This window comes from Dermacentor silvarum, chromosome 10, assembly GCF_013339745.2.
Source record: "Dermacentor silvarum isolate Dsil-2018 chromosome 10, BIME_Dsil_1.4, whole genome shotgun sequence".
Taxonomy (NCBI): Eukaryota; Metazoa; Arthropoda; class Arachnida; order Ixodida; family Ixodidae; genus Dermacentor; species Dermacentor silvarum.
The window spans coordinates 106,601,350-106,628,511 of NC_051163.1; the positions used below are offsets into that span (position 1 = coordinate 106,601,350).

The 27,162-nt window shown below is 45.8% G+C and overlaps 1 protein-coding gene across 1 annotated transcript; it reads left to right on the forward strand.

Moving 5' to 3' along the window:
* Positions 1 to 513: 513 nt before the first annotated feature.
* Positions 514 to 25,667, forward strand: LOC119431743 (uncharacterized). Its single transcript, XM_037699214.2, has 7 exons — positions 514 to 752; positions 10,786 to 10,942; positions 12,953 to 13,065; positions 13,487 to 13,619; positions 19,946 to 20,140; positions 21,718 to 21,840; positions 25,473 to 25,667. Exons 1-7 carry the CDS (start codon positions 514 to 516, stop codon positions 25,665 to 25,667), a joined length of 1,155 nt encoding a protein of 384 aa, XP_037555142.2.
* Positions 25,668 to 27,162: the final 1,495 nt, after the last annotated feature.

Genomic DNA, 27,162 nt, shown 5'->3' on the forward strand with positions numbered 1-27,162 from the left:
TCCTCTAAATGACTGTTTACACACATGTATATATGCGCAATTCCTCTCAAAAAGCCCACATTTTCTCCCACAAGGCACAACATGACTATTCGGCCATCATTAGGCGTTTGTGAGCAGCATGAATAAATGAGGCAACGCAATCAATAACAAATATGCCTCGATTAAGGGGGCTATTAGCTTGTTTTAACGCAGTGGCATTTAGAAATGCATTGGTGTTCCAGTTACTTTTGGGCTTCAATGCACAAAACGACGTTTTGTTAGGAAAGTAACTGGAGCGCCAATGCATTCTCCGCCAAGTTCAGGAATTATCTCCGAACTGGCGTCATCCTGAAAATTCGTTCCAAGTGGATCCTCCTCGCGAACTCCACGGCTACAATTTGTAAATAGCAATACGGGCCGTAAGGTAAATCGTTAAGAAATTAATTAGTGTATTTTGGTAATTAGTCAATTAAGCGTAAAACATACATTTCTCGTAAGAAAATGTTCCTGCACCGTCTTTTTAGTAGTTTCGGAATGGGCTTTCATGCAGAGCCTCCGATGCCCCAGTCTCCGCTCATCTGCACATTCGGGGACTCGACAAGCGCGGCCACGGTGGCGCCGGAAGACGGACTCTGCGATTACACCTTCTTCGACTCTCTGCAGAAGCAAGGCGGCAGCAAGCTGGCTGGGCCATTCAAGCAGGGCTTCGAGCGATTCCTCGCAATAACAGCGAGGCATAGCAAGACTGAGTACGGCGTCGGCTTAGACTATGGGTGAGCGGACGCTTAGCAAACCCTCAATTCGCATGCTCGCAAAATTATGTGTTTATTGATAATGTGGTCACGGTAACAACGTTATCCCAGTAACAAAAATATCTCCTTTCCCAATAATTCCTAATATTACATAATTTCTAATTACTACCGTACTGCGGTGTAACTTCCGTGAAAATCGAACTTTTGAACACTTGGAGCTTGCGTTAGGACGTAAGATCGTACTATTTTAGGGGCAGGATAGATGTTGTCGTTCTTCTATAAAATATACCACGTCAATTACGGCCTATGATAAGGTAATGTTCTCGGAACATACTAGATGTTATTTCGCGTGGACGATAAATTCAACATCTATATCACAAGCTGCCGTAAAGACCTTCGTAAGAAAGCCTTCGTGCCAAAGATAGCGTTCAGCTTAAAACACCTCCCGGCCTCCATTGCCCGAAACCCCGACCGATTATCCTTTAGAACCGCGATTTCTACAGTATTGCCCAATACCTGCTTCTCTGAGTAACGCCCCACGTGGCATTGAGTGGAGCTTTGGGTGCAAGGTCCAATGATGGCCAATTGCATTGAGTAGTGAAATTTAAAATATATATATATATATATATATAAGTGCAAGTAAATAAATGTTAGTAGATAGAGGGGTACGTCTTAAACTCTCTAACGGGAATTAGCGTGATTGTGGGAAGATTGTGCTCGTCAGTAAGACTAGCGTGCTGCCGTTCGCTGCACGCCATTTTACCGAGCCTCTTGGGCACAATGCTCACTCTCACTCGCCATTTTTCTCTCCCCACAAACTACCTCTACACATAGCGAACTACACGAACTGCGCATAGCGCGGCGCCGCACCTTTCGCGTGACATTGCTTGGACATGCTTATCGCCGGCACCCGCTGCGGCCCTCTAGGTGACCTTGCGACTCCGAATAGCAGCTGAATGCACCTTAGCACAATAGGAACACTTATAGCAGCCTTTGTGCCCATATCTAGCTCCTAAGTCACACACTCCTCACCTAAAGCCAGTTTTCCGCTGTACTTAGAGATTTAATACGTTGTAGAAGATTACCGAGATCACTTTGGAACTTGAAAATTGCGTAATGCTTACCTCATGACATATATTTTAAATATTAGACCCCTTCTTAGCTAATTTGGGCACGCTAAAGGGGTCCTTTTGCGGCTCACCAAGAAACTACGTCCGGACTCCGGTGTGGCTACCCGTGTAATGCAACGAATTAAGAAGTCGCCCGAAACGTGAAGCATTGATAGCGATAGCAAAGTGGAACGACTGCTGATTGCCTTCCTGCGAGACACAGGGCTCGTCGACACCTGGTGACACACCCCTGATCACAACTCATAGGAGGCTCAGGCGGAACAATTGCCGGCTATGTAAGCCAGGCTAACCTCGCCTGCTGCAACATCACCACCGCCACCGAGGTATCAGACAAATGCACGAAGCGAAGTTCGGTTAAAATTTTAACAGCGAAGCTGCTTAAGCCGGTAGATGCGCCTGTTGACCCTTTTCGCGGTGATCCCGTGGGCGCTGCCATGTTTGATCACGTGGTGACGCGTCCATTGCTTGCCTCAACTGCCTCCGTTGCCTCCTTGTTTACAATGGAAGTGTATGACGCCGACGCGGCTTAGAAAACATCTGTTTTCGGAGATATCGTAGACGGTGACTAGGTGGACGACACGGAGCTTTGATCACAGCTTCAGAGAACATGCAAAAGCGTTTCCGGAGCTGATTAAGCTATAACCAAACGGCGCAATTAAGCAGCGTATATGGTGCTTGTTCTAAAAGCGGGGCTAAATATGTATTCCAAGCTATCCAAGCTTTACGATTATGAATTCAGTCAGGATTAGTGCGTTTGGCTCTTTCTTTATTCGGCAAATAAATTGAAACAGTGGCTCGTCAGTTTCTGACTCCGTAAAGTTCCTCGGTGTGGTCACTATCGGATTATTTTCTGCCTAATCGCTCGCGGGTGTGCTCAGTTCCGATCGATTTGTTCTTGCTGCGCACAAGGCTTGAAAGGTAGCTGTTTTGTACATTGTAATACCTTGTAGCAAATATATATTACGGCTAGTAACTCGCTTACTCTTGTGGACCGTCACAAGATATTCAGCTTCGACCATTCGTGCGCCATAGGTGTAGTCCGTCATTTATTGTGCGTATACAGTGCGCATATATTCAAGCGTGCGCCCATTCACTTATTCTTGATAAGTCGGTTTGCCTGTTTGCCTACTTGTCTCGCCACCAGTTCGAAACTGCCCCAATTTTTTTAACAGCCAAGCTGTTTAAGCTATCCATAAAAGAGTGCTCGTTGATCGACAAATTTCGACCGGTCCTGGTGGTGTGCAGAAACCGTCCAAGCACAATGGCACATACCCATGTGAACTAGCGAAATTGAGCCTGGCTAGCAAGCATGGTTGGGACTACTTAAGCTTAGTCAGTCATCGATAGCCAATCGAGAGCCTATGAATAGCTAATCGATAATCGATAAATTATCAATACATTCCGGAAAATGCTGGGGATGACTTGGTAGTGCTTAGCCTAGCCCAAATACGTGGCCAATACATTGTGATAGCCAATCGATAGTCAATCAATAGTTATCGATAATCGATCAATAACCAATAAATTCCGGAATATGCTTGGGATGACTTGGTAGGGCTTAGCCTAGCCCAAAAGCCAGGACTAGCTAGGTGCCTACCAGCTCCGCTGCCTCTAGCATTGCGCCTCCAGTGCAAGCTACGCTATTTTTTCATCGACCGAATAAATTGCGCCATACATTCGCTTACTAATTAAAGTTAACAATTATGGTGTCACGTGTGCAGAGGCAAATATAAAGAGGTCTCACTCGATGACCACGAACACTCACTGTCACAACGCTGGCGTGATGAACACCGGCAGCGGGGAGCGAAACATTCATGGCCGTCTCTTGCTTCACAGCGCCTCGGAAACGCAAAATTGCACGACCTGCAACATTATGCGGGGGGCAACACAGCGCGCATGAAGCCGCCAGCTGTATCAGCCAACACCACCTAGATAGCACAAGGCCTACGCACTCCGATCTATGACGGCATGCTACCTGGCCCGAAAATTTCATTGCCAAGGCTGGCATGACGAAAGCGGTGACGTCAAAATCACTGTTGCTTATGCGGGAGCATCCCCATTAGATTCTATGGCAGTCGGGCCAGGTAGCATGACGTCATAGATCGGAGTGCGTAGGCCTTGTGCTATCTAGGTGGTGTTCTATCAGCTCGCCCTTAGCTTTGTGCCCACTGCACATTATCTCCAAGATACGGCGCGTGGACCACGCGTGCACACATGCCCGCAGACAGTCATACGCAGCCACGGCCTGGCTAGAGCAGGAGACGTGCGCTTGATCACGTGGCATCCATACTTGGCACGTGGGATGACTACGCGCATAAAGCCATATGTATGTAATGAAGAAGAAAAGCACAAGGACAAGGCCAGCCAGATCGGCTGCTCAATGCCTCCAGTACAACCAGTGGGCCAGCCGGATCCCCAGTGCTTAGCACGAGTGTGAGCCGTTCGGGCAACCAGCTGTTCCTTCTCTGCATCACCTGCCTTCTCGGTTACGAACAGACGCTGCCGCACCAGCCTCCTACACAGCCTCCTACACAGCTCGCCCCGACGCTCCGGCGGGTTATTCTAGACCAAGTTGCTGAGGCTCTATCAATGCAGCATCAGCAGACCCCTATCGCAGCGCCACTTACTTACGCATCCGTCGCCGCGCAGCCTCCTCGTCAACCACTCGTTGCGCTACATCCACGGCCGCTACCACCCGTTCAACATCCCGTTCATCGACCTGCTCCTGCCTTTGCTAATCCTTGGCGCATGCAAGACAACAGGCCCATATATTATGCCTGCGGTATTCCCGGCCATGTTGCGCGACTCTGCCGCCGCCGCATGCTGCACTCTGATGGCTTTGCGCAGTCGCCTCCCTACGCTGACGTGCAACCTTTCCACGACACTTCTTTTAGTCGGCAGTCGAACAGGCCACCAGCCGAGCGCCCAGTCCTTACACGTCGTTCACCTTCCCCGCGTCGCCGCTCGTTGTCCCCCATGCGTCGGCGCCCTTGCGTGGGCAAGAGGAAAACTAAGGCCGCAGTTCAGGAGGCAGGAACTGCGTCGCGATCGATCTGTACAAGTCCTCCATTGTCGCCTTCGAACGTTGTCGACCTTACTGTTGACGGCGTCCCTACCGTTACACTAATTGATACTGGAACAGCCGTGTCTGTCCTAAACGAACGCCTCTCTCGCACTTTACGAAAAGTTACGACGCCACTTTCTGGGTTTTCTCTTCGTACAGCAAGCGCCCAGCCAGTCCAGCCTTCAGCAGCATGCACAACTAGAGTTGTTATTCAGGGCGTTCTCTATATTTTGGAGATTGTGGTTCTGCAGTCATGCTCTCATGACGTGATACTTGGGTGGGACTTTCTTTCGCGAAATAACGCCGTCATCAACTGTGCGCGTACTGAAGTTGAATTATCGCCTCTGTGTGACGTGCCCCTCGTCGACGCCACTTCTCTTCCCGCTAAGCTAGTCCATCGGGAAGACATCACCATACCGCCGTACTCGTCTGCCGTTGTTCCCGTCTTTTGTGGCGCTGTCTCTGAAGGCGCTGTCCTCTTCACTCCTTCGGAACACTTCATAACCCGCAAAGATGTTACCCTCCCTTTCGCCACGCTTGACATTTCAGCCGGTATCAGCTCCATCGTTGTCTGCAATCCACTTCCTACAGCCCTGAAGGCTCTTTGCGGCGAAGCACTTCGCCGTGTTCAGCCTCTTGATGACATGTCTATTAGCGACGTTAGGCCTTCGAGCCATCCTCCAATAAATACATTTTCATCATCATTAGCGACGTGCCGGATGCTTCGCATGCAGAGCTCACTGACTTCTGTACACTTTCCACTTCTGCTCCGCCATCACCAGACTTAATCACACCTTTCATTGGCGACGACCTTACTTCCGAGCAGCGCTCCCAACTTCTTCACCTGCTTGCCCACTTCCGTTCTTCTTTTGATGTCGCTCAGCCTGCTCTGGGCCGCACGTCAACCGTCAGCCACCACATCGCCACTGGCTCCAACGCGCCTTTGTGGCAACGCCCGTACCGCGTCTCAGCCAAGGAGCGTCAGGTGATCAGTGAGCACGTCGACGACATGCTTCAGCGCGGCGTCATTCGACCTTCCCATAGCCCGTGGGCATCACCGGTGGTTCTCGTCACAAAAAAAGATGGTTCCATTCGGTTCTGCGTCGATTATCGCCGTCTTAATAAGATAACGCGAAAAGACGTGTACCCTCTACCGCGCATTGACGACGCTCTGGACAGCTTGCAAAGCGCTGAATTCTTCTCTTCGTTGGATTTACGCTCGGGCTACTGGCAGGTCCCGATGTCAGCAGTTGATTGCCCTAAAAGTGCATTCATTACTCCAGATGGTTTATACGAATTTAATGTGATGCCATTTGGCCTATGCAATGCGCCTGCTACATTTGAGCGAATGATGGGCAATATCTTGCGCGGCCTAAAATGGAGTACGTGTTTATGCTACCTCGACGACATCGTTGTGTTCGCCCCTGATTTCAGCACGCATCTTCTCCGCCTTAGGCAAGTGTTGACGTCCTTGACCAACGCAGGCCTGCAACTGAACTTGAATAAGTGAGCTTGAAAAAGATCTCAGCTACCAATTCCGAATGCTGTTAGCACCACAGGATTCAAAGTTTCTATTCTATAACACATATATCGGACCCATTGTGGAATATGCCACAGCTGGCCTAATATATGCACCAGAGGTGAGAATCTTTGTATCAGGTGGTGCTAAATGCGTCCGGAATTAATAACTGATACCTATTAGTAAGAGTGACTGCATTGTTTAGTCAATTATGTCACTAACTATATCGTTATCAACTGCCGTTATACCAAGGTGTATGACAATGGTGTGACACTATGTAGTTACTACTATAGCACCTTTCTTTAAGAGTGTAGACCAGAAACGAGGGAATCTCCCTGACGTCTACGCACACTCACTGCACCATCTGTACCGTACTTAAGCCATTGCCAGAATTTTCCACAAGCATTGTTTATAAGGGACCCCTCATCATCAGCCTATATTTATGTCCACTGTAGGACGAAGGCCTCTCCCTCCGATCTCCAATTACCCCTGTCCTGCGCTAGCTGATTCCAACTTGTGCCTGTGAATTTCCTAACCTCATCACTCCGCCTAGTTTTCTGCCGTCCTCGACTGCGCTTCCCTTCTCTTTGCATCCATTCTGTAACCCTAATGGTCCACCCGTTAACCATCCTACGCATCCCATGGCCTACCCAGCTCCACTTTTTCCGCTTAATGTCAACTAGAATATCGACTATCCCCGTTTGTTCTTTGATCCACACCACTCCCTTCCTGTCTCTTAACATTAGGCCTACCATTTTTCGTTTCATCGCTCTTTGTACGGTCCTTAACTTGTTCTCGAGCTTCTTTGTTAACTTCCAAGTTTCTGCCCCATATGTTAGCACCGGTAGAATGCAATGATTGTATACTTTCCTTTTCAACGACAGTGGTAATCTCCCAGTCAGGATTTGGTAATGCCTGCCGTATGCACTCCAACCCAATTTTATTCTTCTGTAAATTTCTTTCTCGTGATCAGGGTCTCCTGTGAGTAATTGACCTAGACTAACGTACTCCTTTCGAGACTGTAGAGGCTGACTGGTGATACTGAATTCTTGTTTCCTTGCCAGGCTATTGAACAATATCTTTGTCTTCTGCATATTCATCTTTAACCCAATTCCTACACTTTCTCGATTAAGGTACTCAATCAATTGCTGTAATTTGTCCCCATTGTTGCTCAATAGGACAATGTCATCTGCAAACCGAAGGTCGCTGAGATATTCGCCGTTGATTCTCACTCCTAAGCTTTCCAAGTCCAAGAGCTTGAGCACTCCTTCTAAGCATGCAATGAATAGCATTGGAGAGATTGTGTCTCTTTGCCTGGCCCCTTTCTTGATAGGTAACTTTCTACTTTTCTTGCGGAGAACCAAGGTTGCTGTGCAGTCCTTGTAGATATTTGCCAATATATTCACGTATGCATCCTGTACTCCTTGGTTGCGTAATGCCTCTATGACTGCTGGTATCTCTACTGAATCAAATGCTTTTTCATAATCTATGAAAGCCATATAGAGAGGTTGATTGTACTTCCGCAGATTTCTCTATTACCTGGTTGATGACATGGATATGATCGATCGTCGAATATCCCTTCCTGAAGCCGGCCTGTTCTCTTGGTTGGCTGAAGTCAAGTGTTGCCCTGATTCTATTTGAAATTTCCTTGGTGAATATTTTATACAATACTGAAAGCAAGCTAATGGGTCTATAATTATTCAATTCTTTAACGTCTTCCTTCTTATGGTTGAGTATAATGATGGCGTTCTTCCAGCCTTCTGGTACACTTGAAGTCGTGAAGGCCCCTACTGGCTCGAATGCGTCGAATTGTTCCTATATTTTATTTTTATTTGTTCAGTGTATGTATTAATTTGTTATTTCGTGGCCAGACGGGTTTCTCTTAAATGTTGGATAATGAAATATTTATGTTTACCTCTGTGAATAGTCGCGGAATTGAGTTACAATTTTAGTTGTAGGTTTTGTGTAGCGCATTCGTAACGGGGCTGCTGAGCATAATATAATTATAGATGAGTACGTCATGCTTAAACGTGCGTAAGCGTTATTTGCAGACCACCATGTAATGACCCACTGTAGTACTATTCGACGCGAGTTATCAATACATCATCTAAATCGAATGCTTGTCCTCCTACGATCCTTCGATAACGCCTCTCCGTCATTATCCGTCATATTTTCTTATTCTGTTTTTTTTTACCTGCACTTCAATTTTATTTTTCAAATGTATCCTAATCCGTTGCTGTAAGGAAATCACCGGAACACCAAGTATGTAGAAAAAATATTTTGTTCAAGGCGCTTGGGAACCAAAATGTGCCATAGTGACGAAAGCCGAACATCACGGAGACTCGTAAATCGTATATTGAAACGAGGAACGTGTTAGGTTGCGCTGAGATGATAGTGACAAAACATTTGGCTAATGTCCATAACCATATCTATCGGTTGTCACTACGTGAAAGAGTTAAATCCGAGGAGCTGTCGCTATATGGCGGAGTGGCCTTCACAGTGGTCTTTACTTGTGCAAGTTGATGCGAAGAAATAGTCGCAGTTTCGCCCGAAAGGTGAAGCATCTATTGCGACAGCAAATTAGTAGACAGCTATATGAAGTAAGGATAGTAGTTTTATCGGCCGCATAAACTTGTAAACATTCACTTAGCAGCTAAATTAACAAGCGTGGTGTCACGCGCGCACAAGTAAACCTGAAAACACCTCACTCGATGACCGCGAAACTCGCTATCAGAACCTTGGAGTGAGAAAGCGCGGTCGCAGCAGTGGGCGAATTGACCTTCGTGCATCTCGAGCCCTCGGCTCCCCTAGACTCTGTAATCATCGCAGACCACTTTCAAGATAGGGCCCGCGCAGCCGCGTCATACGCAGCAGCCGCCGAGGATGAACACAAAGATGGAGAGTAAGGTGGAATAGGGTGAATTGAGATGGATTAAGGAGGATTAATGTGGATTAGGGTGCAATAAAGCGAATTAGGGTGGATTAAGATCGATTAAGGTGCATTAAGGAGGATGAAGGTTGATTAAGGTAGATTAGGGTGGATTAAGGTGGATTAGGGTGAATTCAGGAGGACTGGGGAGGATTAGGGTGGATTAAGGTGAATTACAGTAGGCTTTACAAGGCTTTCGCCGTCGCGTCTTTAGCTAAGGACACCTTAAACTTTTGTTGGCAGGGATGGTGCAGCAATCTAGGAGCGGTAAAGCGAAATACTGCATCGTGATACTAACGAGCGCCGACAGGGAGCTCTACGGCAGTGACAGCTTAGCGGAGGCTACAACACGGTATAGCCTGGTCTTGGCACTTTCCCTACATGGTTTGTCTTTCGCGTCGGATTAGCCTGTGGCACCTCGTGGCCTACGAAGTGCAGCTTCACCATGCATCAGCAGTGCTTACATGCCGCCTGCTGCTTCGCTTGCGATAGCAACAACTAAGAAAACTGCTCCGCTAAGCAGTGCAGAAAGGCAACGGCGTCGACGGGCGAATCTCGCTATGGTGCGGCGAGAGACGCGCCAGGGTGAAGCAGAACGCCTTCGCGCGTTCGCCGCGCACACTGCGAAATCTGCCACTCGCAGTCCTAAAGCTGTGGGCGTCACAACTCAACTGGCTGCCCAAGGCACTACGGAGTCAGACCAAAATGCTCGTACTGTCGACGAAGCGACTCGGCAGCTAGACACCGCTCCCTAACACGACACCATGCGCCAAGCAAACGTGCAGCACGGTCGCCGGCCCGCAAATCGTGCGCCTTTCGCTGCAGCGGACCGTTAGTTCACGAAGCAAACATGCAACAGCTTCTGTGAAGACGCATTTCACTTTCATGTTCTACCGATTCCTAAGTAAGAGGGATCAAGCCTAACTTTTCCTTTTTGTTTTGTTTTCGTCATGACTATAAATGGCTGGCTCTTCCTGCAAAAAAAATTACTAGTCGTTATTCAGCGCTAGACCACTTGAATATGTTATTATGGTCATATTATACATACTTGTTGGAGTACCTATGTGGCTGTACAAAATTCTATCCGTGTTCGACACGCATATTTCGTTCATTTATGCTTTTTCCCCGCATTGGTGAACTGTTCGTTTCATGCGTCAGCATTTTAGGATTGTCAAAATGGAAAGAAGTGGTGTATGTGGGGGAACTGTGGGAAGCCGGTCACGAGTTAAAAGTATAGAGGCGTTGGGAAAATGTACAAAAGTGTATCTACATATATATATATATATATATATATATATATATATATATATATATATATAGCCGATGGGAACATGCACTGATCATTATTTTTGAGAAACACTGGCAAGAACTATGTGTTGCGCAAGTGTTTTACAATCTCGGGGTATTTCTTTCAGTGCCCTGGGAGAACTGCAGGTGCTGGTTGAAAAACGAACCGCGAAAGACCACCTGGACAACATGTTCAGTCGTAAGCTCTACCACTTCGGCTTTGTGAACACCGCCTTCTACTATTTCAACTATGATCAGCTTGAATCTATGCTGAAAGTGCTAAAGGTAAGCGACTATCTACTCGTTCTCTGAAAACTTTGCTCAGCCTAAATTACGCACGCACCTGCGTGTAACTGTTGTCTAAGGGTACGCTTTGTGGCTTAGGCCTTTCTTTTTCATTCTACTGTTATAAATTCGGTCGCCAGTCACAAATAGTAATGGTGATACTGCTGTTTGATGTTACAAAATCTGTCGTTGCACTGCCCACAGAAATGTTTTCAGTTTCGCTTCCTGTCCTTCCTTTCGTTCAGCTGTAGCACAGTCGTCCTTATATATAATAAAACATTTTATTAACGCATTTTAATATTTGATCACTGGCAACGATCTGCGTGCGCTAACAATATTCATCATTCTGTCGGGTGAATTGTACCACTTTCATCGTTGTGGATGATGACTACTTTAGTTTCCGCAACAACCTAATGATTAAGAGGTTGTGATAGAATATAGGTACTGGTAAATAGAATAAAAGAAGGACGTGCGATAACTACTGCTGTGCTCTAATAATCAGTATTTTGTAACACAGATACAATGCATATAACATTCGAGCCATGTTACACTTAAAAATGTAACGTTTACTTGTTCCAAATATATTCCCTTATAAACGAGGCGTTGTGCTGCGATTGCAGCATAAATGGGGCTAATTATTATGCAAACAAGAGGTGCCTAATGCGGACCAGCGCAGGGCGATGCCACACGACAGGACGGCGGCACAACATGGTGGTGAACTAACAGCTGAAGCTTACTTATAATACGCGTCGGGATAAGCATTCACATCGGTATCAAAACGTGAAATAAAAAAAATGCGAGAAAGGGAAGTCATTACAGGCGGCATGCATGTGCAACAGAACAAGTATTTTATTGCGATTATATGGACACTTCAAGCAGATTTCTGCCGTTGGCGTCGTCGTCGTCGTCGCCGTCACCGTGAGGTTTCGTATAGAACCCTAGGGCGATAAAATAGTCGCCGCACGCGGTATGTGCGAGTGAAAGCGCGCGGGGGACGCGCACTTTCACGGAGAGCGAACGTACAGCTAAGAGCAAACGCGACTTCTTCCGTCATGCGAAAGGCCGTGAGGGTATGGGAGGGAGGGAAAGGGACGACGCTTTGCTCCGGCACCAAATGCGTATCTTGCAAACGGGCGCAAGGGGAACTGGTGACTCAGCCTCCCACGTGAAAGGAGGAACGCGGGAAGGCAGCGCGGGAGGAAGGGGGGGGGGGGGCGTATCTACTATACCCACAAGTGCGTACTTGTACTTTGCGCGGCTGCGGGCTATCGCGCGCACCCTATCTTGAAAGCGATCTTCCCTCGTATCTTAACTTTGTATGCGCTGTGCTTTCCCCGCTCCGTTTCCGTTGAAGCGATAGACCGCACGAACCTTCGCTCGCTGCGGCGGCCGTGCTTGCTCACGCCAGTGTTTTGACAGGAGTTGTCTGCGGTCATCGAGTGTGATCTATTCATGTTTGCTTGTGCGCGCTGATACCACGCCTCTTAATTCAGTTAGTAAGCGAATGTGAGCAAGTTTATGCAGCCGATAAAACTGCTGTCCCTGCTCCGTATAGCTCTCTACTAATTTGCTATCGCAATTGATGCCATCTGGTGACGCTTTACGGAAACTAAAGGTATGGTAAGCAGCCAGCGGCTTCCAAGCTGCTTCGTATAACATTTATTCCAACGGTGCGCGGGTTATGCATAATTTTTTACTCGCCATGCAATGACCTCTAAAAACACCAGTTGATACGTTCTTTGTAGTGAAAGTTACCCGATACTTCACCGCTACAAAACTAGCGTACATTTATGGCCAAGTTTTACGGTGACTAATGGTTGATCTTGGCATTCACTTTGCAAAATGTGAGAATAATTACCGGTGCTCTGAGATTTTATTAGGACCACGCTGGCTTCTCTTACGCAACAGACAACCTGGAAGACAGATATTTTGTGTTCAGCAAATTGTGCGTGTTTATGAATGGTTCGAGTAAAGCACCATATCCTTGGCGACATTTCCCTGCCTTTTCAGAAAGTATCTGATCTGATGGACGACAGGAGAAGTCCCACGAGACCCATCTACACTGTAATCGCGGTTGCTCTGATCTCCACTGGCTGGGTCGACGCAGCAGTGAACGAATTCAGGTTTGCACAGCGTTCTAGACTGAATAACAATGAATAAATATTTTGCTTCAGTTACATCTGTCAACCGTAAGCTATGCAACAAGTCGTCGCTGGTATAGTACGAACTGCGCCTTACATTAGCGTCAATTTTGTTGTGCAAAGGTAGTGCAGCAGTACATTTGGTGCTTAGCAGGGACAATAATTCGCCGGTGGTCGCAGGTGGTAAATATTTATTTGCAGCCTTCTTGTACGGCGTCCATCATATCATCAGTGTTGCCTTGGGCAACACTGGGGATGTCGTATTAGGACCACTTGTCAAAGGAATTGTCGATATCTAGTTTGAGGTTCTTTATTTCTTTTCAATGTAATGTAATTCATCCTTACCGACAAACATTAGGCTATACTCCAATAGCGTGCGCTCAGGTCCCATTGTTTCCCGTAGGAGAACGTTCACGCCGGACGCCCTAGTGTCGGTGGGACACTACTTCAGCGAGGACAAAAACTTCGTGGGATGCCTTGCCGTGCCTCCCACGCTCCTAGACATGCCGCCGAGCGAGGACTACTACTACAGCTTGGTACGTGCGAGATGGGGAACCACGTTCGTAAACCTAATTTTGAGAACAGTTGACAACTGGTGCATTCTTCTGCTCATTTGTCATATCCTCCGATAGTCGAATAGGTTGCTGTGGCACGCTTTATGCGATTACCGCGTATGAATCAAGTGAAGTAAAGTCTGTAATTCACTGTGTGAAGGCGGCTCTTCCCCAGCTCCTTATAAAATATATGACTCCCATATATATATCCAACGGACAGCAAGAATTGCGTAAACAAAATGAGCATGTTTTTTATTGAAGTGAGATTGGTAATTAGGCTCATCCTTCCAACAAACTTCATATTCTCATTGGAGAGAAAGATAGACAGGCTTGAACATAAGATAAATTGTCACTTGTGCGAGCTGACTTCAAATAACGCGTGCGATTCTGTATCAGTTTAGTTGTGGCGACGGCTCTCCTTCCGTTCACTTTGTTGACTATTTTCGTACGTGTAACCCGTCCATTCCCTGCGACTGTTAGCAGTAAGTGGCAGGGAAAAAGTGCACCGACAAGAGTGTCTCAGAGGGAAGATGTGTGTACATCCACCAGCGAATCGCCCAGCGGAGACGTTCGCTTCGACGAAACCAACTGGGTTCAGTCCACTATTATGCTGACCCGACATCTTTTATATGCCGTTCTCCAAGCGGTTCGAGAGCGTCACCACTCCACTGACAATGGGCCTCTCCCCAACTCCCATAATGCTCTCTCGACCTTATAACCTTTGCGGTTTTATGATAGCATCATCATCATTGCTATCTATCATCATCATGCTTCAAGGTCATCACCGAGGATGTCGGTAGTTTAAGGCCCGCAGGCAACGAGCAGGTACGTCGTCTCATTCTCGGCCACCTCACTTTCGGCCGATCACCACTCACTCCACTCACGGCTTCGTCGTTCCTTATAACCGGATAACTGGATTCTCACTGCACAAGTCGTCTCGCACAGACTTTGTTGAGTTCATGAAAATACATGTATATCTAACGTAAAGCAGTTCTCTAGATCAACCGGGCTGTTTAAGATTTCGTGGTTCGTTTTCTCGGCGGTGGCGCTCAATCGCACACTGTCGGGTGAAAATGTTTTCATCGGGCGATACGTTGCACAAGAGGTCAGTGAAACATCTGTTTTCTTCCGGCATTCTGACTACACCTTTTTGTACTATTTCTCGCCACAGTTATTGAGTCATTGGCGTCACTTTCTCCCAGGGGCCCGCCCTAAGGACTGTCGTCACTTACCTCGCTGTATTTTCTCGTCGTCATTAAGCGATAAGTTTTTATTACAAGGCGTACTATTTATCAGGTTGCCCATGGATTCAGTTGAGGCAATACATTGCTTATATGCAATACATTACCACTATATGCATATTTGTCCCAGCCGCACTTGTGAGAAACTTTATAAAGTGAAACTACACCTTTGCACACAAGATTCTTGAATGCTGTTGATAAGCACACTGCACATTTGACATTGGCGAGGCCTTCAACAAGGTGAATTTAAATTATACGCTTTGATGCTTCATAAATTAAATGTCGATCCAGGTGCGTTTTCATCATTGAACAGTTCCTCGCAAGAAGTCACAGTTTCTTGCAATAAAGAATCACGACTCCATTTAGTCCCGTTGAATCTGAGGTTCTTCAATGATTAATTTGTGGAAATTGTAATCTAAATTATTGATTTACATGATTGGTTTTTCTCTAACATATACATTTTCTTATTTATTTATTTATTTATTCATTTATTTATTTGTGCGAACTGCAGCCAAACATTTGGATATAGCAGGGGTAGGAAAATAATAATGAATTCCACATATACATTATAAATGTGAAATATCAGTAAGAAATTCATCTAAATGGCATTCGCGCACATTTCCGGGCAAAGCTTTAGAGCATTGAATCGTGTGAGGGAAAAAACTGTACAAAAACAAGTCTGAACGAGAACTATTCGCAACTCAAATGAACTGCAGGGGGCGCTGCGAAAACTGACCGCGTCTGGCTACACTGTGCAACATGGCGGCTATACGGAGGTCCCCCCGTCGCCGCAACCGCTGTGTTTGATGTACAGTACACTGTAGTTTGATGATTTTCGTGCAGTGTGATACCAGTTTGCACTGTTTTGTGGAAGGAAAGCGGGTAGCTTACGCCGACCAAGTCATTTTAGCCGATCTGAGAGAGGCATAATGGGTAAGGAGGCTGAAATGGTCGCACGGTGTGTGCAAACATCTGGCGTGACAGCGGACCCGCACGAGATTCTGATGAAAATCACCAATGTATTCTTGAATCCATTGGTCGTTGAACCGAAGTACTCGTGCACTGTCGGATTGTCGGAAAAGTACAAGCACGTTTCACTGTGAAGGCGCGGATAGATAGTCCGGCGTTTCAAGCGTGCGAGACAGCGGCCGGCGAAGTTGGATACGTCACGCTGGCCTCGCCAGGATTGCCGAAATCTTACAACCTGCTCAGTTTGGCACGTTTAACATGGCCCGCAGCAGCGCACCGACTTGCTCGATCAGCTGTTGCCGCTGTACATGCGGATAAATGCGCAGCCGGCGCGCATGCACTTTCTCATTGTTGTTCGTTCGGCGAAGGCGCAAACTATGCACGCTCTTTTCAGTCCAGAGAGCAAGCGAACCTAAAATCAAGCTTTGCATTTCCTCGCGAGCATGCACTACGAATCTGTGGCGAACCTTTCCGGCTACTTTTGCGTTCCTGTTATCTATTTTACATTCAAGATTTGCGCAACGTGACTGCTGTTTCGCTTAGCTGTAGTGATTGCAGTAGTTGGCGCAAATTGTTTCTCTCGTAGAGAACAAAACGATAAATAAGAAATCGAAAGATCTGCTTACTACAATAAAAACACATTTGCACACCATGTACAGGTATGGCTTGTGCTGCGTGGCCTGACCATGACTGATTACTCATCCCCGCTTTCTACGAACATGTCGCTCATGGCTGCTGTGTAAACTAATGAAATAAAACAAATGTTTCTGTGTAAATTAATGTTAACTAAGTTACTGCATTATGAATCTAATTAATTTTCCATGTTATTCTATAGTTGACGTATCCTGCACTTTAAGTGGCCAAAACTGTGTTCGCCTCTGAACTGCCAATTTCCTTCATACACTGATAAGGGATACAATTGCTTTGATAATTACGCACTTTCAGATAAGCGCATGCTAATTTGCACTAGTTACACGGGTAGCATGCCCACGTCGCAATGAAGGCGTACCGCTATGCCACCCCATAGTTATTTTGCACGCTGGAACGTACATATTGTGCTGACATAGAACGATTTATTGACGTTACCCGGGAGTACCTGAAACTCCGATGTACCGATTTTCGCTGATGTACCATACGCGGTAGTTCCACGTTGTGCGCCGCATGTATCCGATATAAAAGCTTTAATCGAGGAAAGCTTGAGTACCGCGGTGACATTCGCATCATAAACTGCATTACCACGCCGGCTATCACATGAAACTGCATGTTGCAGCACGCATACGCTGAACGTTATCACGATGGCAGTAACAACCTCAACGCAAACTTCCTGAAGTTCACTGTAGCACTTTAGTGCAAACGTAGTACCAGCAACAGGATCGCGTTCTCTTCACACAAATAACAAACCGACCTTCGCCTGAAAAAAAAGAAAAAAAAACTTTCTCGAGCAAGATGTTGAGAACACAACTATTGCCATTGTTGCAGCTTATGATACCATTCGCAATCCATGTGGCTCTTCGGCGCCGCAAAACGCAGCATAATTCCACGGCCGTGCGGAGTTTCGTAGATGGTGGCTCCATCGTATCGTACTAGAAGCGCACCCGATCGCAGTACGAAGGCTACGGACGGGAACGTCTGCTCCGACGCTCCGACCTCCGTGTGAGGTTTCCGGCGCTCGCCGCTAGGTGTCGCATGAAGTGCTGGAGTCGCGAATACGGAACAATATTTAGAGCATGACATTGTAGAGTATTCGAGGGGGCTGGAAATGAAATGTAATCTTGAGAAGAACAATGTGGTGAATTTACATAACTGCGGAAAAGCTTCAAACAATCCCAGTGACGACGTTTCTGGAGTGTGATTAGATTCAGGTCAGAAAGGTCGGAAGAGGGTGAAAAATATCTATCATATTCTATCTATCTATTCGCCGATGACTCCGCCATGCATCATGAAATACATGGCACTGATAATAACAACCTGAATGATGATGTTACCGCGGTATCCCACTGGTGTGGCACGGGGTTGGTGCAACGAAAACCACGCATGTCTGCAGTTATCCATGTCGCTCGTGTTTTTATTTCTCTGGCTCGTAAGGACTCATTAGTACTAGCTTAAGAGCTGTAACACAGCATAGTTACTTTAGTGAGCCTGCAACCTAATTATATTCAACAGCGCTAACCACGTGTTATGTTATATTCTCGGTAACTACCGGTCATTCCTCGTTGAAGGTGACCTTTTAGGAAATGCTAACTCTTGGCAAAATATAATATGCGGCATTCCTACGGGGTCGCCGCTTAGATAGTCTATATAAGATACTATGCCAAGTTCCGAGTTGTGCAGTGCGTTTTTTTTTCGTTTTTTTTTTTTAAGCGAAGCTTTTCTTTGCGAAGCTCGCCGGGTTTTTGTGACCGTGGGTGCTGCGGCGTGGCTGTTCTCTAGCCGAATAAGCCAACCAATCACATCCGAGGCCACGCGCTGCTGGGTTACTTGCACCACCACCAGATGGTGCTCGCCTCCACGCATCCGCGGCAGCGGCGGCGGCGGGGCCGGCTGTGCGGGGAAAGAAAAAAAATAACCAGAAAGCTGACCTTCATGCATCCGCGGCGGAGGCGGTGGCATTGCATTAGCCTCTCTACAATGCCTGAATAAAGCCTTCCGTGTCACTTTGTACAACTCGCGTTTCGACTCATTATGCACTTACACAAAGCTTTGCTGTATATAGACGCGAACTCGTTGGATCTGCTGCATATATAATTATATTCAGAGCAATCGCAGCTATCGTGCCCGATGCAAACTTTGCTTGCTTTCTGAACGTATAAAATATGTTCGTTTTGATCTGTTAATAAAGATTTCCTTAACCAATTCGTATCTGATGTGCCCGTCTATTACCGCCCCCACTACGTGTCACCGCGGTCTGGAACCGTCACAGGGTTCAAAATATAAATTCAGACTGAGCCCTACTGTGAGTCTTTTATGCCAAAGACTTCGCAAAAAAATGAAATCGTTTACACGACGCGGCCTAATGCAATCAAATAGACTACAGTTTCACACAAACATGACCGACATTATCAATCTATTCCTAGCATGACCGCTAACAGCCTTCTCACATTACAGAACTGTTTTTCTTTTATTTTGTTTTCGTACCCACTCCAATTTAATACTGCTGGTCTTAGGCATAAAAAAATGTTTCGTGTTGCGTATGTACGTATATTTAAAAAAGACTTGCATGGCATGTGGAGCTAAGACATTTAGCCTATTAATTCAATTTTAGTCTTATTTCTATGCGGGGACGGGGCCAGAACATACTTCTTTTTTTTTCATTACATACTGCAGTACAAAGACGAAGCGGGAGGTGGAAAAAAGGAAACATAGTGAAAGAAATGAACAAGTTATACAACACGTTATAATTAACATTACTACAAGCATACACAAACAAAGGTGATTAAATATACAGGTGTAGAAAAATTTGCTTAACTATGTATTAACAGTTTTATGTACACAACGGTACATAAAACTGCAGCGAAGCCACTAGTACTATTGGCAAACACATCAAAGTTTATACACAATCAGTTTAAACACAATCAACAGTTTTATGCACACAATGAGTAGGGTGAAAAATATCTAAAGGTGATATCAATATTGAAAACTTCTAAACCTGTTATCAATAGTTTTCGGTCAGTACACCATACCAGCGCGAAATTTAGCTTGCTCCTGCAATTCCTCTCTATTAGTTGTGCGAAATAATTCAGAAATTTTCTAAGGGCTGTAAGTGGAGCTGCTTGCCAAATTTATCAATATTATTAATAGCTCCGTGGTGATTATGTCATAACCCGCTCATCTAGTGTCTCATTTTAATTAAGACTTTCACTTTTTTTTTGGTTGGGCATAGTGTCACTATGAGTCGCCAAGTCAACTGCGGGCGCCGGATTACGACTGCCGGTACTCTGATACATCGGGTTTACGCAAGCTTGTCTCCAATATAACTCTAACCTTTAAAGCAAATTCAAAATCTATTTGGTACTGCCTAACACTTAACCAATGGTCCCATTCCTATACTAAATTCTGCGAAAGACGTTACCATTTCACTGCATCTGCTACCGTTTGCAGAATACCGCCCACGAGGCAGTCAAGATGGTGGACAACAAGCTCCCCAACATGACCAAGGTCGTGTCCGTGGCGATGTTCGGTCGCTGGTACAGGCCATTGTACCCGGATCCGGAGGTTGTCGACAAGCCTGGAAATTATTCACCGCTGCAGGCCTGCTCGATGATCCCAGAAAACCAAATTGGCAACATCGCAGACGTAAGGGCACACAGACGTAAAAATAGCAATGCAAACACACCTCTGTTTGCATGAAGCACCAAATAACCTCGCCCGACACTAGCAAATAAACCTGCAGAGGATGACATGAGTAGCCACGCCTCCGTCACTGCCTCCGGCAAAATGACTGACAGATGTTTTCAAGCGTAAACTGCTCCTATACCTCTCTCAGTCCTATCTCTCTTAATCTTGCGTTCTGTTTGGCTTGCGACAGGAAATTTTTGTTCCGGTAGTGAACATCGTCTTCGGACCGAACGACGTGATTCAGGCTTTCCCGCCAAATATTTCTGTCGTCCACGCAGATGTGTGAACATGAACCTTCACTGTGAATAAATTAGATGATTGATATAAATGGCCACTGTCATTAATGGTAACAAAAAAGCAACGGTGCACCATTGTTCAAAGATGAGTGTCCTCAGAACCGTATCATTGTGCCAGCTGTTCTACATAATTCATGTAGATCTAATTTCGCAGAATATTCAATTTGCATGCAATTTCGTACACTCCCACGTGTCCTAGTACGCTGTTGCGAATCATGCTATGCACAGTGTCTTTCGAGTCTGCCAACTAAGACGCAGATTTATTGTCTCGGTCGGCATGGTCTAAGGTAAGGTTATCAGATAACCCCAGTTATGTGGGACACTTCCTGCTTTTACCGTCCGAAAGCTTGTGTGTGGAACAGTGTTTTGTCCGCTTCGGCCTCCCCGGACCCCGAGTTGTCCCGAAATGCCTGCCCTGTAGTGTCGAATTGGCTGCTCACTTTGTTGGGTGTGATGGCGCCACCCTCAAAAAGACTCGACAGGCAGGTGGCAAATCGCAACATTACCTGAAGAGAGCCCGCGGCACCTGCGGTGCGTTCTTATAACGTGTTGCAAAGTAAAGCGTTCGCTTGTCCTCGCATGACTAGTTAGAATAGCGCTTTTGCTGACGAAAGCACGATTCTGATCACTCACGCGAGGGCAAGCTAATGGTTCGCTTTCCGAACTGTCATAAAATCGCACCAATCGCACCCCTCCTAGAGCACACAACCACTTGCGGTTTGTACGTTTTCTCGATTCAGCTGCAATGGACTACTCAACGCGTTGGCTAATGAGCTGTAGCCAAGCCATAGCACACTGACCAAGCCGTCTTCATGCATTGCCGTGTAGCTTGTCACGCTGTGATGGTGGAAGCACGTGTAATAACGCCGAAACTCAATCCAAATTGATCAGGAGCTTAAAAAAACACTTTCTTCACATAAACATAACTTCGAATAAATGTTGAGTCTCGTTTAGTCTCGGTTCAAGTTGCGTGAAGCGGCCAGTAGTTGGGAGTGTCGTTTTACACTCATGCCAACTGCAACGTTCAGCTGCCTCCGTCCTTCAAAGCTCGGCTAAACCCAGCAGTGGCCGCGTACCGCAAAGCTAGCGCTTAGAACGCGCCACAGTGCCGTTTTGAGCTGTCGACAAAGTGCTTAGCTAAAGATCTCTCAAGCAGTTTTTGCGGCAATAAAAGTGACCCTTTATGAGTGATAAGTAATTGTTCATTAGTTTATGCGTGGTTTTTCGTTTTTTCCACAGGTGTGCATAAACCCCACGTACACGGCATCTTATCATGACAACGAAAGCCAATCTCAAGTTGTTTACAGCAAGAAGACGGAAAGAATGTTTATTTACGACGACAGCACGTCCTTCCGCAGCAAGGCAAGTTGCTGGATGATCTAAATGCATGTCGTCCTCGCGTGATCCTGTTTTAGGTCACGTGGGCTCAGTTTGCAGACGCGGCACAGTTGAAATGCTGAAGCGAGTGGCAGCACTAAACGTTCGCTTCGGAACAAGCTCGGCGCTGCCTGTGCTTTTTATCAATGTTATCGCCATAGAAATTGCAGTGAAGGCAATCGTCATTCTTGCAAGCACACATAATCTGCGCTGCTTCGTACAGCTGTGGTCATGCATGCGTTGCCAACATAGCAGCCAATAAACTCAATCGGCTAGTTCTTTTTTGCTAGAGGTTATATTGTCAATACCAACCGCCTGTTTTTGTTTTTCGTATAACGTGAACATTGCTGAGGGGACGCCATGGATTAACAATAAGCCCCGTATTCCAGAACGTTCCTCTAATCGACACACTACCTCGACTCGATGATGATGATGACATTTATTGGCATCCCATTTGAAACGGAGCCAGGACAAATAGTCCCCTAGCCTGCTTGATTTATTCGGGGATTACTGTATCTATCGCTATCTAGGCTTTTGCCAACGTGATATCGATCTTAACTTTCGTATATATTACCTATATCACTATACGGTACCATTACACACACATGCAGTGACGTCGGTTCTATCAATCTCATCCGCGCTTTTCTTCCACTGATACTCTAGTCATCTCTTACTTATCTTGATTGCTGACTAGTTAATCTTTCTATCGTCTTTTAATCCCAATGCTTCTGGAAGGTGAATACTCCCTACGGGTCTCGCTGGGTCAGTATCTTCGCATTCCACTACGATGTGTCTAGTCTTCTCAGGGCTTTTTTTGTAGCACATACATATTAGCTCCGGTATGTCTTTGTCCTCAAGCAGCCAGCTCGGGCCTCAGATGGCAAGGCGTACTCCCCTGCACGCTGTGATCAACAAAAATGTTGATGTGCTGTGCTCAATTAGGTGGCACGGAGGAAGAGCTACGAGTCGAGTATCGTTAAAAATACGGGGGTAAGTCATCGCAAAAAGCCAGCGCAGGTACAAACACAAGAGAACAAGCCACCTCACTTGTGAAGTGGCGTGCTCTTTTTTTTTTTTTACCTATGGGTTCGTGCGCTAGCTATTTGTGATGCAACCATACCAACTCGCCCAGCTTACTGTTTGTCTATGAACACTAAGTCGGCTTAACATGGCTACATTTTCTTGCAAAACTATATCCATATATATGGGTGCAAAATCATCACCAACACTGGAGAAAAGGCTGGACAACCTTTCCTTATCTTGAAATTTGCCCCCAAATTCTCCGCGCCAACACATCAGTGCAATGTTACGTATATTTATTTATTCAGTAACTAAACAGGCCTGACGAGAGACATGAATAACGGGAACAACGTGGTATAATTTAAAATGAAATGACGTTTGCCATACGAAGCGTCGGCAGGCCGAGTAAATTAACGCGTTTGACAAAGATGACAAGAACAACCACGAATGAAAATAAGTACTGTGTCAAAACCTAGAAAAAACCTGAAATAAAATAATAAAAAACACATAATTACGTGGCCGCGCACTGTCACGAAGAAATAGTTGAAGTAGGTGTAAAAATACGAAGAGGGGTTTTCGTTGTAATAGGAACGTTATACATAGCGCGATGATAAAGCAAGAGCAGAAAGTTGAGACAGCTTTAGGGATTCACGGTACAGACGCACAAAACGTGCAAGCAAAGGGAACGAGAAGCGCAACATAAATTCCAACTATCACTTGAAGTGTCCAGTCCTAAGTTACTTTGCATAAATTGAGGAAGGAAAGCCTTATGCAGCACTATATTTCTGTAACGTAGACAATATCGCTGTAGAGCTAAAGGCTAAAGACCTGACCAAACATTGCTGCGGTGATATAAGCACTTTGAAGTTTCAAATAGTAATTGTGCTGTATGGCAATAAGACGAAAGATGATCAGTGATAAAGAAATACCACATTAAATGTTGAATAAGATCTAATGACACGAATGCGTAATTAGATGACTGCTGAATCGATCTCACTGCTCTCACTACTGAATTGGGTAAAAATATGCAGGGAAAGGCAAGTACCCTCGAGTTTCGATGTTCATCCGCAATTTCTGAATTGTTAAGAGTCAACTTGGATAAATTACGCCTTATAGGGCAACGAAGGGTCATGCTAGGCTTAAGATTAATAATCACAAAATAATGTCCGATTTTCTGCAGGAGTTGGAGCGGTTGACTGTGCTTTAGATTAACAGTACAAAAACAGACCGCACAGAAAACACAACACACACAAACGCAACTGGCAACTTTTTATACGAAAGGAATGCATCGCCACAACGAATGCCATTCGGGCATGTGCGATACGGTGGAAGTTTAAACATTGTGGCCTTTCCTTTATTTTTATTTTTTGATTGGCGTTATTCATTGCGTGTACGTGCTACAGAAGTTTCTGTTGAATACAGGGACAGTGACGCATCGTTGTCACAAGCTTGCCCTGTCTTTTTTCTATAGAATTCCTGTATCGATTCTCGTGGTAATTGCTGCCCGCTTTTCGCCTGCCCTTGCCCAAGTATCCTGGCATGCTATAGGCCGATGCACAATTATCACCTGTACGAGCACTTGAGCATTTTGAGCAAATGTGATGGTGCACATTTTGCTACGCACTGCAAAGCCTGCTCCTTGTGAGCACTGCTTTGCGCATGTCACGATTCGTATGAGTACTTCTTGTTCATAACACCTTGTGTTTGGCCCAGCGTAGCCTTAGTCGCTTTTGCGCCATTAACCCCAATTAACTAACCAACTAACTACTTCTTGTTGCTCGATTCGGTGATGCCTAGCAATTAGAAAAACGACACAACTTAACACATACTCAGATGAGGCAGGAAGATGGCCGCCATGACTGACAAGACGGGCGCCCGTCCTGTGTCCTTCGTCTGAGCACGTGTTCATTCGCGCCCCTCTTCTATAGCTAGACATGGTCAAATAGACCAACAAGAAGTACTCATACGAATCGTGACACGCGCAAAGCGGTGCTCACAAGGAACAGGCTTTGCCGTGCGTAGCAAAATGTGCACCGTCACATTCACTGAGAATGCTTAAGTGTTCGCGCAGGTGATAATTACGCATTGGCCTGTTTGGCTAACGTAAGACATTGCGCAGTTGAGAGGGATGTCCTGAGCACGTTCACGGGTAAGTCTTGAGTAAGTATGTCTTCCACTCCGCCTGCCAAGTTTTTTTTTTTTTTGTCTTTTTTTTTCTGTTCAGCTGGTGTTTCGTTTTTCCTGCATGACGACGCATACCTTATCTAACTTATTGCCAGCAGTATAAAGACAACGTTGACGCCGTGCCGAATGCCTAGTTCGGATCTATGTGCTGTATACCCAGATTCGTTTCCTTTCTACATTCCGTGCTTTCTGTCCCGTACCAAATAGATGGAAGTTTTTCAAGAGTTCTGATACAGTGTCTGCGGCAAGGAAAAACATCCAATAAACGCGTTATCGGCATGCTTTACCTGATGTTCCTGTTGTATATACAGGACTAGCTGATAGAGCATTTCACACCTGTGTAAGAGAGTTGTCAGTGCGCATTAACCGCGTTCGCAATGCCGTTTCTAAACACGACGTTCGCTGCTGCACAGCTTTGCCACTGCAAGAGTCGAGCGAAGTCGCTGCGATATGGTTTGGCTGCTTACAACCTCGACTGCGCGGACGGAGCCAACCGCTGCTTACTTGGCAGTTATCCTCGACTGCGAACACTGAGGAACCTGCTCATCATCTTCGAGCAAACGTTCTCGTCGTCCACTGACATGGACGCGTGTGTCAGGAACCAGTGACCCTGCGTGTTCATCGTGTTCCCTATATGGTCGTTCGACCGAGCCCTGTCACTGTTTTTATTTGCCTACTGATGTTTTTCAAATGTTGCTCAAAATAAAATTTAAAAGGAACGGGGATGTGGTAGGATCACTTTTGCAAAGCCTGAAAAGTTCTGAAAAAAAATTGAGGACTGCAGACAATGCATACTCTCAAGTAAGCCTCCGTGCAAATTTTTACGTTTGTAATACGAGTTGATGCAAAAAGCTCGCAAAAATGCCCATTTTTGTGGCCGGAACGCCACAAATTTTTAAAAAAAAGATTACGCAAGTATTCTCAAAATTAAAATTAAATTCTTCGTATTACGTGCCAGAACCACTATAGTATTATAAGGCACGGCGTAGTGGGACTCCGGAATAATTTTGACCACCTGGGGCTTTTTAACGTGCACCAAAAACGCGGTACATGGTCGTTCTGGCACTTTGCCCCCATCAAAATGCGGCCGTCGCAGCCGGGATTTGAACCCGCGACCTCGGGCTCAGAAGCGCAACGCCAAAGCCACTGCGATACCACGGCGGGTTACGGTACTATTCTAACTCGCCGAAAGTGACACATGACCGAAAATACTTGACTCCCAGTATGACCTCAGAAATTAGGCAGCGCCCAGGGCACGTTGGACAATTTCCGAGGCGACGTTCTGGAACTTATGTCATATCCCCTAACCACCACATGCGAGCGTCGTCTCCCTACTTAATACCGAGAGGCTCCTAATAAGAATATTAGACAGTTACCAGCCCGTACTCATCTACAAACAATTCATCCGATGTGAAAAGTTGTTGTACATAGTTAACCTTTAAACGATACCAAAGAGCTAAGCTAATAACAGTCGGCTATTTATGTGTTCTTCTAAAACTATATTTTTCTTCATTTGTTGAAGGGTTGACAATTAGGCGATTAAATTAATGTCGGACACATCTTCAACTTGGTGCCAAAGCCTGGGCGTCAGTAGGTCTCAGGTTTTTGAATACAGTACGGCAACTCTAACCACGAGAGGAATTTGGTAGTGCAGAAAAGATGCAAAAGCAAAACATGTGGCGACACCACAATGAAGTTCACACGCCAGCTCGCGTGACGTCAGAAATTTTGACATCTTCTACTCACGTAATGATCCATGTGAAGAGGTTCGTTGAAGAGTGGCACGTATGTGCACATTGCCACATGCTTAGTGACGCAAGTCGGTCCGATGGTTGAGTTCGAACCCGGTTCCCTCAGCACAGCAGCCCAATGCACTACCCATTCGACCACCGACTACCCAGTGACCCAGGTAAGCGGGAAATGGTTAGATAGATAGATAGATAGATAGATAGATAGATAGATAGATAGATAGATAGATAGATAGATAGATAGATAGATAGATAGATAGATATAGATAGATAGATAGATCTAGATAGATAGATAGATAGATAGATAGATAGATAGATATAGATAGATAGATAGATAGATAGATAGATAGATAGA

Coding starts and splice junctions, on each gene's coding strand:
- LOC119431743 (XM_037699214.2), top strand. CDS start 514: ATGGGCTTTCATGCAGAGCCTCCGATGCCCCAGTCTCCGCTCATCTGC. Junction 10,943..12,952: donor CTATGCTGAAAGTGCTAAAG/GTAAGCGACTAT, acceptor CTGCCTTTTCAG/AAAGTATCTGATCTGATGGA. Junction 13,620..19,945: donor AGGACTACTACTACAGCTTG/GTACGTGCGAGA, acceptor TACCGTTTGCAG/AATACCGCCCACGAGGCAGT.